Here is a 15,693-nt window from a genome sequence, read left to right as displayed (position 1 = left end):
GCGGCATGAGATAGTGATATTTAGTCGCTATCTATTGCGACTGATAGAGTGTACAATATCATTCGTTGAAGCAAAACAGTTTCAACAGGTAACCTACGATTTGCTGCTCTAAACTTAATTAAGCGTTTAGGTGTATTTGGGTAATGAGAGATAGATCTTTTCTAAATCCAAGCTAGTTTTAAATAACCTGTTACCTGTAGAACGGACTAGATGTAATTTAGGAATGAGGAGAACAATGGTGCGGATAAATATTCCCATTGTCTTACAGCTTATAGTGGAGTAGCTATTGTCTATAGTGGAGTATCTATTGTCTATAGCGGAGTATATATTGTCTATAGCGGAGTGTCTATTGTCTATAGTGGAGTAGTTATTGCTGAATCCAGATTGAATCTCAGATAGTAATTTATTATCATAAAGGAATTTAGACAATCTTGAATGTGGTATATCTGTAAAAGCGTTACCAAAACAGCTAAGTAAAATAATAGGTTTATAATTTTACAGCTCGGTTGTGAAACATTTATATAAATTGGCATTACATCACATTTAGTCCAATCATTGGGTACGAACCAGTATTCAAGATTATAATAAAATGTTTTGCAAAGACATGTAGTATTTCAACAATTGAGCTTTTTATAAATTAATTTCATATATTATAAATTTAACTTGCTTTATGTATTTGAGATTGTTAACAACTTTTAACATTTCTTAAGCTGTAATTGGGTCATTAGGCAAGAGTCATCGACAACATCCGCCACTTGCGCAGTTTCTTGGAGTTCCTGGTTCTGTCTGTGTCTGCTGAGTTTATTTCATTAAAATATTCAAAGCATTCTTGCAATGCAATATTTAGAAAAGGTGTTTTCTTGACTACATCATTTATCGAACTCCAGTGTCTTGTTGGATCTTTCGATTGTAAGGTGCGTATTTCTTTTGCAATATTTCATAACTAGCTGTTAGGATGTTAACTTTACCGATTTTGTGAACTTTATAACACTAGTGGTAATTTTTTTCTCGCTTTCAAACACTCATTGCCAAATTATGAGTTGGAGACAGACATTTGCATGCGTGCATTCGTAGAACATTCACCTTTATTTGATGTTCGTTGATTCTAGTCATATTACCGTTTTTGATAAATTCATGCAATTCCCAGTCTATTCAGATTTGAACATTAATATTAGCCATGAATTCATTTTCTATTGTCGGATGTCATTTCTTTTTCTGTGATAGAATCATCAAGTAGATATAGCTGAACACTTCTAATTTGGTACGTTAAGGCACAGTGAATGTCTAACACAAACAATTAAAATCATGCACGTCAAAATTTTGTTATAATTGGAAACCCCTTAAATTCGTTAGTAGACAATTCGTTTCCTGTCACCACATATTTCACCGAACAATTGCTTTCTGAAATGTCATGGTATTTCACATCAAGACTCCTTTTGTTTTATTACCATGCATTATACGATTTGGGTTTGAAGCAACGGTCGTATTGATACATTTTCAGATTCAGATAATCATTTCCTGAAGAACTCAAGATGTGTACCCGTCCGAATTCCTTAGCAGGAAAGTATAATATACAAAATACGTACAAAATCCAGATCATGCATATCTAAACAATTGGTATTCCGTATATTGTAATACTTACTTTTCTGCCGGGTCATCATTGCCACCTTCTGCCATGTTCTAGAGGAAATTTACACGAATGAAATTAATACCGCCTTTTGAAGGTGGACACGTTAATTTTAAGTAGCTAGTAGTGTATATATAACTCACCAGCCCAGGTTATTTCTCTTTCTGAGAAATTAAAGATTAAACTAGTTTGCAAAAATAATTTGTTCCTTTATTTCATACAGCTGAATAGTATTGAAAGAAAACCAAAGGAATACAATTTCGTCTTGATCGTTTGAAAACATATTCAACGGCTAACTTGTGATAACTGTTACCGTAGCTTCTAGTATTTATTTAACACGTAGTTGATACCTCGTTCATAAATGCTTACTAAAATGCTTTAACGTATTAATTTCGATTTGTTCAGCTTGTATCACAAAACCTCTTGTCGAATAAAATTGTAGAACCTCTTTTTCACCTTTTTGTTATATGCAGACAGAAATGCATCTTTTATTTTCTTTAAATAAAATATGCACTGATCTGTAAATCTTTGCAATATTACGAAATATTTTGATTACTGTACATCAAAAACCCGATAAACAAAATAAAAACATTGCCTTTGGGACGTTAACTTGTAAATTAAAGTTTTAAACACATTTTCATCAGACTTGGTCATATCGGTTCACTTTGGACATTCCTGCATTAACTTGAAATCTCAGCTGGGTGGACAGATTCTTGGTGATAGCGACGTCCGTTTTGAAGGAAATCTTTGCACGTAATTTTAATTTGAGAGCAACTACGATAGTTCGTAATCTCAAATCCCAACACCGCGTATTACAAAACAGTCCTGATCCCCAAATCATTCCTTCCCATCATTAGACGGTGACCGTAGAGTCATAACGTGAAAACCGTCACACGTATATATATATATATATATATATATATATATATATATATATATATATATATATATATATATATACTTACAACTGATATATACATATACTTGCAGAGTAGGCTAGTATATGCATATTTAATTGTACAATCTCATCAATATATATATATATATATATATATATATATATATATATATATATATATATATATATATATATATATAGATTAAGATTGGTCAGAAAAGATTTGAATATGTCTTTGTAACCAAAATGTTTTTATATTTGATCTTGGACTCCTCCATGGATCTCAGTTATGAAGCCGAGAATAACCAATCCTTTGCAACTCAATTTCAAAGTGGCAAGATGGGTATCCGATTTCGTGAATTTACATCGGACAGATGTAGAGATGTGGCAACGTACATACGGATGAACGGATGGATGAATGGACAGCTGGAAAGTATTACATTACGTACAAATGATTCGCGCTGATGCGTGGGGATCATAGACAACGTCTCTCGAAGACGATATACATTCTGGTAACACCTACTTATCTTGCGGTCCTAATTCTTCATAAACTTTGCTGAGCGTTTGACTTTTATATTTCGTTCACTAATATCATTCATGTTCAATACAAAGTCACGAGAGTGACCAGCAGCAAACACAATGTTTGTCTTTGTTTTAATGGTGTACCCTTATACTTTGACTTTGTAATATTTGCACGACTGACCTAGGGAATTCTGTCTTTTCACTCTCTATCTTTCTCTCGACTCTATCGATGTCAGAAAGAGTAGGCTGGAGTATGCACATTTAATTTTACAATCTCATAAAAGAAGTTAATGTTACAGACCCCTGTGTTTTCATTCACTTTCTTTCTGACAATAACTTGCACCCCTCTTCTACACGTGTAATAACACCACACACACACACACACACACACAGACACAGACACACAGACACACACACACACACACACACACACACATATATATATATATATATATATATATATATATATATATATATATATATATATATATATATATATATATATATATATATATATATAAAACGACAGTTAAAAGCTCGAAGTAATCCGCATGTTTGTAATGTAAGGTGGTGAGAATAAATCATAGCTTTGTGTTTTCTATTCTATGATCCATACAGAAAAATTATAAATTGAAACACTATTCAAGTACTAAAGGAAGAGTATTATAACTTTCATTGCTGAGGTGCATACAGAATTAGAATAAAACAATCGATAGGCGCAAACTAACAATGGTATATTTCTTTTTTTAAATGTTGAGAATTGTTATAGTCTCAGTCTGATATTTTGGTTCACGTAATAAACTTGGGTAAATAATACAAATCAGGTTCTTTATGTTGTCATTGTTACAGATATTTATAATTTATATTGTGTACCTGATTGTTGTCCAAGATTGAAGATAGAGTTTTGTGTGAACCCTGATTCTTGTCATGTCAGAAAGTTTTAAAGAAATATCTGAGTTCAAAGACTAGCCTTGTTTACAATCTTAGAATGTTGTGGAAGCGAACATTTGGCCCACATTCTGGACCTTTTATAGTGTTCTAGGTCACGTAAAATTAGTATATAGAAATGAGGCAAACAAAACTATAACTCTTTATAGTTCCATCTGTGGAATTATTTACTGTTCTGATCAGACATAATTTGAGAGGAATCACTGAATTAAATTATTCATAGAAATTACAAAGTGCTCATTGACGTTTTTGGACTAAAACACTACTTTGGGATTATTGTAAAATCATTCAAAAACATTCTGGATTATATCATTGTGACACATCAAGACTGTTGGTATATGAACCTATTCAGGATTATTGGTACATCAGCACAACCAATATTGGAATTCATTCGGAACAGTCTCTACTTTTGGACTTATGATAGAACAATTTGGATTATTTGGGATTGAATTCACAATACACTAAGTTCCTCTTAAAATCTCACTTCATAACTCAGAGAAATAAATTATTTATTAATGTTACGTCTTTCTTTTACTTAGTTGTAGACGATAGTGTCGTAACAATCATGCTCACAAGCCACTGCAGCCATAAACCTAATCCTCAAAATCTATGACAGGGTGCCGACTAATCAATTTGTTTCTTAAAATATAACTAAATACAAAATCTTTTCAAAATGTACGTGCACATGTACAAGTCAATATTAGCATGAACTCAATTAAGTACAAAACAGCTGATAGTGACCTTTGACGTAATCCCATTCTTCTAAAACCAATGATAAGTTGGTTGTCATATATGAACCATTTTCATTCAGAACTATTTCATTCCAGGAGGTGTTTTATTGATTGCCCAATTCAATGCCATCATTTATGTAAGAGGGGTAGCAATAGCTAGATTTTGGCGATGGCTATGGTGCTGTGTTCGAGTTTAGATAAGCATCGGTTTCATTAGAACTAGTTTCCTACTGATATATCGTATACATGGCAATAAGATGCCGATACGATCTATTAAGGGACGTAATCAGATATAGATTTTCAGGATAGCCGTCAAGGCAGCCATTTTTTGAGATTTTACCAGCATCGTTTTTATACAGGAACAAACATGTGCTGCAAGAAAGAAGCAGTTTCAAAATATCACTAGAGTCATCCATTCCAGAGAAGAAACTTTGCACGATTTGTCTAATTTTTGTGGTGTTTACATTAATATAATCTTCAATTAGGAGCAACTACACGTAATGATAAATGTGTGAATGAAAATCACATGTTAATATCATCATCCATTTCTAGATAAGTATGTTAATGAACATCTCATGGCAATATGACTATCCCTTTAATGACAAGGGATTTAACGAATATTTCTTTAACGAATACAAGTGATACCATAATTTGAAAGGTAGTCAAGACGTTGGAGGTCTGGTCAGCACTAATGTTATTTATAACCAATTAGATTTTAAAAGTTTTTTGTGTTAAAACCCCATACCATTATGACCATCTGTTCAGACATGCTGATATACAAAAAGTTTAAGATGGTTACCACGGCACCCTTATTGCATATCTAACTTACTAGATAAAGATTTATTTCACAGGCAAAATTCCTAATAAATGTATATTCTAAAGGCTTTCTTATAAGGTTCCGTTGTCATATTCTAAAGGCTTTCTTATAAGGTTCCGTTGTCACAACGTTTAATTAGCATTTATCTTGTGCTCTATCAAAGACAATGAGCTCAGTCATGACGTTTTTATCACCAGAGGTGCCGAAGCGAGGTACGCAATGTCTGTCGTTTAAATAACAAAGGTGTCAAGTAACAACAACGTCAAAATCACACTTTGATTATATTAGCCTAATGAATAAGGGGCCAGGTAACAAAAGCGTGATAACTAAACCTCATTCATAGTCAGCGATTTAGAATCGCGGCTCTAAAACAATGCATTTAAAGCATGACAATACAAAATGTTTGAACAAATGATTTTGAAATACGTTTTAGTTATCGATCAATACCTGCATGTTGACTAAATGTGTAAAGCCTGAAGTAAATCTCTTTCGTGTTTCAAGGAGTCGTTTTTAATTTTAAGGCAAAGTACGGATGTGCTCTAATTACAAGATTCCTCACGAGCATTAATAAAAGAATTGAGTGTTTAATTAATTTATTGTCCTGGATCAATATGATTTATATTGTGATGGTGCGATACTTCAAACTATTGCTATGAAAATGGTTTTAAGACATGGTTTAGTAAGCAAACTGATGTCATTACCAGCGATAACGAGGATGAGGATGATAGTATCCTTCTTAGGTGGGTGACGCGTTGTTCCTACATGAGTCAGGTAACTAGAATGTTGATTTCTCGAATTATGTGAATTCTAATAGTCCCACTGTGACATTTGCGGTACTAACAACGAAGATATTATGTGTGAATATGGGACAGCTGGAAAATAACTTGTTTTTCTCCAACTAAACGTAGTGAGGTCGACGATGTCTTAGAGCCAGTCGATGTACTTGAGACATGTAGGTTATTGGTGGTGTTGTGGACATTTGAATGTACCCACAAGCTCATAGAGAAACTAGACTTAACATGATGTCTTTCGCGAAAATCCCCACGTATCAATGGACATACATTTAGAAGTGCTAGCGATGGAAGATGTTGATGATGTAGATCTGAGCAGTACCATTTTCATTTAAATCTTAATTGGAAACCCCATGATGCCGTGTCCATCACCTCAGGAGGATTGGCGACAAGAATATGTTCAAAATGTACCTTGTGGCAGTCATTTTAAATATTTGATGGAACCAGTTTCTTTTAGGTCTAACTGGACATCGTAAGAAGCCTTTTAGTGAAAATCCAATGTTAATATTATCATCCATTCGACATCGGCAACAATAGGAGAAATGCAGTCCCGAGGCAGCCATATTTGACATTTCAAGCGAGTACTAGTTTCATTCAGGACATCATCAAGAGTCTTTTAGAAAAAATGCTGGTCAATACAACCATCCATTCAGGAGGAGTTTCGATGATCAGATTTTCACGATGATCGTACGCTACCATATTGGATGAGACATCGGCCCCGTTATCATTTAGGACAAACGAAACATGACAAAAAGAATTTTGGTGAAAGGTTCATGTCATTATGATCTTATGTTCAGAAGTAGTGATGATAATACTACTTACAAGATTGCGGTTGTGGCAGCCATATTGGATGTCTAAGTGACACCATTTTCATGATCTTCATGGGAGGAAGATGATAATAAATTTCTGTTTCAATCTTCCCAGTGGACTAGAAGGATTAATAAACTTTGCTAATAGACTAAGATGGAAAGACCATCGCATAATTTTCTCGGATCTATGACAAAGGTTTCAAATAAAATATCAGGTAAACTTGTTTAATAGTAGACAGAACACTAAAATTTACTAAAATGTGATTACAATGATCTTACCATGTAAATGTCTTTCAGTTGGCTTCCATGTGCGCTTCTAGTTTGTTCTTAACACTCTATAAAACACGTATGAGCGCAAGAATGAACATACAGTGTGTTATAAGAAAGTATATACCGCAACCTGATATCCGATCCGCTTTCATTCTCTGTCGTTTTTTTATTTCTTTGTAGAGTGGCACAACGATGACTAGCTAGAGTTTGTCTGGGCCCGTGGTCTTACCATATAATCACTTTGCATGCCAGCGAAATATAACATGGTCTTCAGATAAAGTAATAAACGATAAGTTCAATGCATCTAAGCTTTGTGTGAACACGAAAAAGATATTTTCCGTTTGGAAATAAATGCGTTGCTTACAATTTGGCATAGTGTATGTGTGCGATAAAATTTGAAATCCGCTCCTATAACTGAAATATTATTTTATGCGCTATAAAATTAATGACATTCAAACTCCTATTTTCTATATAACGGGTTTTGCTGATTTGTGTTCAAAGAATAGAAGTTTGGTCAATAGAAAAACTGTTTTATCCTATTTGAAAATTATTTGACTTTCTTAAAATATATGTCCAGATAAATGGCTTTGAGCAGTGCGTTTCTAAGAAAGTTTAAATACCTTTTCTCCCACTTCGAAACTTTTTAATAAGTCTCAAAACCAATACGACTTCCAAATATTGTCATGGCTTTGATATTAAAATTATATTACACAATTTAATTTTCTTAATGTTGAGATATTCAAAAGCACAAAAGATACAATAGGTTGAGCGTTTGGTTCATTCAATTTATTTTTTGCTTTAAAGACTTAATTAATAGCAATGTACATCTATAAACATCAACAGCCCAAGTACTTGTTTCTATCTTTTATTATCGCCTATTAATATGACAATGGGATCAGCTGAGCAGTAGAGTGGAAAAGTGACATCAGCTACTTCCCCTTTGGGTGGAACATAAGGGTAGCATGGAATTCTTTTCGGAGGGGGATGCCTGGGGATAAGCTTCAGGATGGAGCAATTTTAGACTGGAACTACGGGTAAAACCAATAGCAGTCAATAAATGCTTTAGTTCGGCGCTTATGTCTCTCTGGAAATGATACTAATTTTACCTATTGAAACGCTACTGACGCTGCATGCTGAAATCACAGATTTGGACCATAACGGTCCGGGTGGAGATATATACGAGTGTGTGGTAGTGTCCAAGTCTTTGTGTGTTGTACAGAATTTAAAGGACAGAAATTTGTTTGGGCGGTGTTCTGTACTACTGTCGTGTTCAAACATTTGTACTGATGTTTGGGTCTGTCTAGGGACAAAGGAAATTAACATGGGAAATTGAAACAGGGATGGGACTATAGAGGGACAATAGATTGGGTCTCTCTAGGAACAATGAAAATTGAACAAGGTGGGCCTGTATAGCGTTAAGGGGAATTGAACAAGGGAATATATTACGGGCCTTTATAGCGTCAAGGGAAATCGAACATGGTGGGTCTATATAGCGTCAAGGGAAATTTAACATGGTGGGACTGTCTAGGGACAATGATGGTAGAGGGCCAAACACAACAGAGACAGAGACAGACATACACTAGTACAAGCCTGAGATTTATATATAAAGCATTTCCAAGACCTGAAATTTTGCTGGGGTGTTCAAAAATTTGCATAATTGTAATGATGCTATGAATAGCTATAATCAAGGAAAAGCTCAACGCCAAAATGGATGTGACTAAAAGTAACGCTAAAATGACGAAATTGTCCCAGAATTTAAAGGAAAATAAACATATCCCCGAAAATTAAGTTACAATGATTTAGACTAAAATGGATAAAATTAGTAACTACTTACAATATCAACTTGTGTGACGATAGTGGATAAACACCCATGTATCTATTTATAGCTGTAATCAGCTGAAATTCCTATGAAATATCACTATCTATTTATAGCTACAACTTGTAGGTTATTCCTTTGGAAAACCCCACTATCTTTTTATAGCCTCAGCTTGAGCGACGTTCCTGTTTATGAACTCTAGTACATATGTATAGCTACAACCTGTGGAAAACCCCACGTCCATATTTATAGTCTCAAAATTTCCAGCGTCAGTGACGTCACTGTACTGGAAACTAGGGGATAAATGGCAACAGTGTTGCAAGTGGCTGACCTGAATTCGCGCTACCGTAGGTAGGTAGGTAGAATGTATTTGATAGGGATAAAGGGAGTTTTATAGGGACAAACAGAGACCAATGCACACACACACACACACACACACACACACACACACGCACACCACAGAGGAAAGAAGAAAAAACAAGCCCAAAATATACTATTCACACAGGGAAGAGGAAAAAACCAATAAATATACTATCCAGACGTTCTTACACTAACACACACACACACACACACAGATCGAAGAATAAAACCAAAATTAAAATATACTATCCATACAAACGTACGCTAACGCATACAAACCCCAAATATACTATCCATACCAACGTACGCTAACGCATACAAACCCCAAATATACTATTCATACAAACGTACGTGAACGCATACAAACCCCAAATATACTATTCATACAAACGTACGTGAACGCATACAAACCCCAAATATACTATCTATACAAACGTACGCTAACGCATACAAACCCCAAATATACTATCCACACAACGTCGCTAACTCATACAAACCCCAAATATACTATCCACACAACGTCGCTAACGCATACAAACCCCAAATATACTATCCACACTCGGGAGGAAGAAGAACAAAAACCAACCAAATATACGATCTACACAACGTACGCGAACACACACACACACACACACACACACACGCACACCACAGAGGGAAGAAGAAGAAAACCGTTATACACTATCCACACGGAGTGAAGAAATAACCCTTTATATATACTATCAACAGAGAGTGAAGAAAATAACCCATTATATTCCATCAACACAGAGTGAAGAAGAAAAAGTTTTTTGAAAGCACCTAAGCCCTCACCTGCAATGACCAACTCTGCCAAACACCTTCACCCCACCCCCAACACTACAAAACCCATTTAACCCGTTATTTTATGGCATCAGTGTGTGATTTAGGAAACATCAAGACACAAAATGATGGATCAATAGACTGACTATTGTTTACCGACTTGCATGCCTAAAGAGCGTGCGTGAAGGAAAACATCCTTCCATTTCAATTCTAACTAAAACATGATCCAGAGGGATAGAGAGAGGTGAAAGAGCACAATTTCATTAAGTGTGAGTAAAAACTAAACACGCCATCCTTATTATACAATGTCAAGACCAAGAGATACTTACGTTTTCTTTCTTGTCTATTCTCTTTTAGAAGGTAGTATGAAATTTCACATCAGGGCCAACGCATCGGCTCACATTGTCAATTTTTCCATTTCCATGTCTTCACTGGCACAAGTTCTTCCTCATCTTCAATTTCTTCTTCTTCTGAATCCCTCTTCTCTTTTTCGTTTTGTTTGTGTTTCTTCTCTTTTCTCTTAGGGCACTCTGAATCCCAGTGTCCTTTCTCCTGACAACGATATTAGGTATCTTGACCTTTGTCTCTCTTTCTTAGACGAAACAGGTATTCTGGAGACAAATACCCATTTACCTTTGCAGATATAGCATACTTCATCAGCACTTACACACTTTCGTATGACTCTCATCAAATCAACGACCAAAAGAGTAAGTTTGTTTGCCACTTTCGCCTGTGAATTATGCTTTCGTATGACTTTTAGCATATATTTGACCAGCAGGTCGATCTGTGCTGACTCTTCCATCTTCTTGATCGTTTGAGAGTGGAATGAATACTCTGACGCTAAGACACTCTCCTTATATACAGAGACCTGCTGCGTATGAAACCTAGTCAAATGTAATTTTGCAATAAGATGAAACGATTTCATTGAGAAAGTAAAAGGCAATGACGTGCCGTGTCGCTTCACACAAGACCTGACGTGTTAGCTCAGATCCGTGTCAGCGATTTCGAAGACGACATAACTGAGCTTTAATCAATGCTCTCCATTTATGCCACAAAACCACGAGTCCTGATTCACGCCAAAAGAAATTTCGTTCGGTCCATAAAAAATAGTATCACATCTGATAAACGCAAAAACGAACTCCAGAAAACTGAGAACGACGGCTTACACCTACAACGTGAAATGTATGAGTTCAAGTAGTGCGTAAAACTTAGTCAAATTAAATTTTTATAGTCAAGACGAAACGATCTCTTTTCGAAGAAGAAAGCAGACACCAAGCGACAATGGCGATCAGTGTCACACAACACTTTTCAAAATGTGTATTATTAGAGGTTTGTTCTAGCGATCTGCACGGTTAAATTAAATGTTGATGTATTTTGCAATAAGACGGACACAATTTCCATGGGATCGCCCATGGTACCATTGTTCGTGCATTAGTTTAATTTTTAAAAATATTTTTTTTATATAAATCGCTTATAGGATAGACCCAGTAAAGCATGGCCATTCTCGTCACTGTGTGAATAGCTACTCAAGTCAATTCGAAGTGAACGCGGTAAGAAAATAAGTATAGCCAATGAAATGGCTTACAACGGGTGATGCATTGTTTTGTTCTAGGACTGTGTGGCATAATAATCCCTACGCTCTTGCGTTGTTACCATTACAGTGCAGACAGACTGGAATGTGAACTTACAAGCCCTGTTTGTGTATTGTACCATTTCTTCTTACCACATCAAAATACTGAGCGTCACAGTATTGGTTCGCGTTTTCAAGCTGACCATTTTTTTATATCTTACTTAAATATTTTAACGTAAACACTCACACTCACATCGGTAGAGTCAGAACAGACGTGTTACAGTATTGAGGGGTATGTTATCTTTTTTTTTCTTCAAACTAATAAATTTGGGGTTTGTATGAAGTAAAGAACCGAAAGTACAGTGAACCTCAAGGATGATGACCCAGTCTGTCTGTCTATTGATGCGTGTATTTACTTAAGAAGAAATATGGCCTCTAAAACACAAAGAGATACGGCAAGCATGATTAGAGTGAACACAACGATGTTTTCCTTCACGCCCGTGTAATTTAGAGTTTCAGTCCTCTTTCAAGACAAACTTGGTCTCCTTTTGTAGGGCTTGAAATAAAAAAAAAAACAAACTGAGAAATCTTAAGCACTTTGCTATAGATAATTTCATCAACAGACTAAACAACATAAATACCGTTACAACACTAGAAAGCCTTAAATCTTCTATCAAAAAGAAATGCATCAAAAAATTAAAGATTAACGATAACTAACCAATGAAACCGAAGTTAACAAAGGCAATGACATGTGAAGAAATGTCTCTCACTTTGGAAAGGTAGGCGAATGTAATCTGTCATGCACCATCAACTTGAAAAAAATTATAAACAGAGAGAAATCTGAATTCAAAATTCATTTTTTTTTTAATTGTTTCGTTTCTTTTTTCTTTTTTGGAACAAATCTAAGTACTAATATAGAGTGGAAAAGGGAAAATGCACATAAAAGCTTTGATATTTCTGAAAAAATGAGGGGATATTCCTAATGTTCATAATCACCTGTATATGCTTGGACGTGTCTGTGACTTATCCACAAAACAAGATGTACATATTTCTGGTCAAGCTGCAAGTGTGTGCGTGTTTTGGAAAATGGTAAAAATTGGATATACAATTTTCTCGTGACACTTATAAAGTGAAGAGTCTGTGCAAGTGTCAAAAGCCAAAGTCATATAAGTTTTGTATTTTGTACGGCTTGTAAAGATTTCCACTTTAGAAAATGTGAAGTATCACAAGTTATTATCACAAACAGAAGTGGAACATAGGGGCTTGCAAGAAAGAAAATAACCCAGACAGTTGGTGTCATCAAGAGTGCTAGAGACGGTACCCGAACTTGCTTGCTTGCTTACTTAAATTAAAGTGATTTTCGCTCCAATGGAGCATGTATCACTGGTTTAATCACGCACCGCGTGATTTTTAATTACTCCTGGGGAAGGAAAGAGAGCCTCATCCCCTAGGCTTTTATGTACTCACAGACTACTTTTAAATTTAGCCACTCAGGTGTAGGACTAACTAGTCCTTAACAACCTGACGGAAAGGCTTTAAACATGAGTGGGAATAGTCTCACCACACACTCATTTTTCTTAGTTGGTTTGAAATGCCTCAGGTGTCAAACCAAGCAGTATGTAAAGCCCGCTACGACTGGTCGGTAGCGATGACGTCACATTAGGACACATGGGCATGTGGCAGGTGGAAATCGTTCCACATTCTGCCACGTGTACAATGTCCGAGCGTGGTAAAGGAGGTGTAAAGGTGCTCAGCAAGCCAGCGATGGATGTTAAGTACTCCCCAAAACGCCAGCCCGTTCTTATTTCAAATCAAGTCCCGTTTTTGCTAATGGACAATAAAAAGTACCAATAATGTGTTTTCCACCTGTGCAATTAGTTCAAATATAACGAGTCTGTTAAATTTCCTACTTCCTAACGTATCTATCTAATATTAGTACTTAGTATACATAAAAATAACCATACTGGTCTTATTTAAATTAATATGTCTAAGCGACATATACAAGTTTTGTCACTGTTAGGTTTAACAAGTTAAGTTTGTTGTGGTGTTCCAATGGGTCAAGTTTGTTTCGAAAATAGTTTAGTCAAGGAGGGATACCAAGCCAAATATGGTTCCCTATTTAATAAAAGGCAATCTTTTGGAGCCCTAAAAAGGGCTGTTTTTTCTGCTAGAAGGTACCACGTCTCTCTTTCGCCCTCACGATCTTTCCCGCACTCCTAGTCTCATGATTCTTGATATCAGGAAATGCGTAGCCATGATGGGCGTACGTTTGTGTGGATAGTATATTTGGGGTTTGTACGCGTTAGCGACGTTGTATGGATAGTATATTTGGAGTTTGTATGCGTCAGCGACGTTGTGTGGATAGTATATTTGGGGTTTTTATGCGTTCGCGTACGTTTGTGTGGATAGTATATTTGGGGTTTGTACGCGTTAGCGACGTTGTGTGGATAGTATATTTGGGGTTTGTACGCGTTAGTGACGTTGTGTGGATAGTATATTTGGGGTTTGTATGCGTTAGCGACGTTGTGTGGATAGTATATTTGGGGTTTGTATGCGTTAGCGTACGTTTGTATAGATAGTATATTTGGGGTTTGTATGCGTTCACGTACGTTTGTATGAATAGCATATTTCGGGTTTGTATGCATTCACGTACGTTTGTATGAATAGTATATTTGGGGTTTGTATGCGTTAGCGTACGTTGGTATGGATAGTATATTTGGGGTTTGTATGCGTTAGCGTACGTTTGTATGGATAGTATATTTTAATTTTGGTTTTATTCTTCGATCTGTGTGTGTGTGTGTTAGTGTAAGAACGTCTGGATAGTATATTTATTGGTTTTTTCCTCTTCCCTGTGTGAATAGTATATTTTGGGTTTTTTTTTCTTCTTCCCTCTGTGGTGTGCGTGTGTGTGTGTGTGTGCATTGGTCTCTGTTTGTCCCTATAAAACTCCCTTTATCCCTATCAAATACATTCTACCTACCTACGGTAGCGCGAATTCAGGTCAGCCACTTGCAACACTGTTGCCATTTATCCCCTAGTTTCCAGTACAGTAACGTCACTGACGCTGGAAATTTTGAGACTATAAATATGGACGTGGGGTTTTCCACAGGTTGTAGCTATACATATGTACTAGAGTTCATAAACAGGAACGTCGCTCAAGCTGAGGCTATAAAAAGATAGTGGGGTTTTCCAAAGGAATAACCTACAAGTTGTAGCTATAAATAGATAGTGAGATTTCATAGGAATTTCAGCTGATTACAGCTATAAATAGATACATGGGTGTTTGTCCACTATCGTCACACAAGTTGATATTGTAAGTAGTTACTAATTTTATCCATTTTAGTCTAAATCATTGTAACTTAATTTTCGGGGATATGTTTATTTTCCTTTAAATTCTGGGACAATTTCGTCATTTTAGCGTTACTTTTAGTCACATCTATTTTGGCGTTGAGCTTTTCCTTGATTATAGCTATTTATAGCATCATTACAATTATGCAAATTTTTGAACACCCCAGCAAAATTTCAGGTCTTGGTAATGCTTTATATATAAATCTCAGGCTTGTACTAGTGTATGTCTGTCTCTGTCTCTGTTGTGTTTGGCCCTCTACCATCATTGTCCCTAGACAGTCCCACCATGTTAAATTTCCCTTGACGCTATATAGACCCACCATGTTCAATTTCCCTTGACGCTATACAGGCCCATAATATATTCCCTTGTTCAATTCCCCTTGACGCT

At 35.8% G+C, this 15,693-nt stretch overlaps 1 protein-coding gene across 1 annotated transcript in view; it reads right to left on the bottom strand.

Moving 5' to 3' along the window:
- The window catches only part of LOC149775644 (uncharacterized), a 33,246-nt gene extending 25,771 nt beyond the window's left edge, over window positions 1–7,475 (bottom strand). The window contains exons 1-2 of the mRNA XM_089943671.1: window positions 7,423–7,475; window positions 1,643–1,680 (exon numbers count right to left, since the gene is read on the bottom strand). Coding sequence (XP_089799797.1) covers window positions 1,643–1,680; window positions 7,423–7,425 — 41 coding nt within the window. The 5' untranslated portion in view covers window positions 7,426–7,475. The remainder of the gene's footprint in view (window positions 1–1,642; window positions 1,681–7,422) is intronic.
- Between the last annotated feature and the right edge of the window lie 8,218 nt (window positions 7,476–15,693).

The sequence above is a fragment of the Sinohyriopsis cumingii genome, chromosome 19 (assembly GCF_028554795.1).
Source record: "Sinohyriopsis cumingii isolate HCF-2022 chromosome 19, ASM2855479v2, whole genome shotgun sequence".
Lineage (NCBI taxonomy): Eukaryota > Metazoa > Mollusca > Bivalvia > Unionida > Unionidae > Sinohyriopsis > Sinohyriopsis cumingii.
Note: the sequence above shows the minus strand (reverse complement) of the source record. Positions and strands in the feature narration are given on the sequence as shown.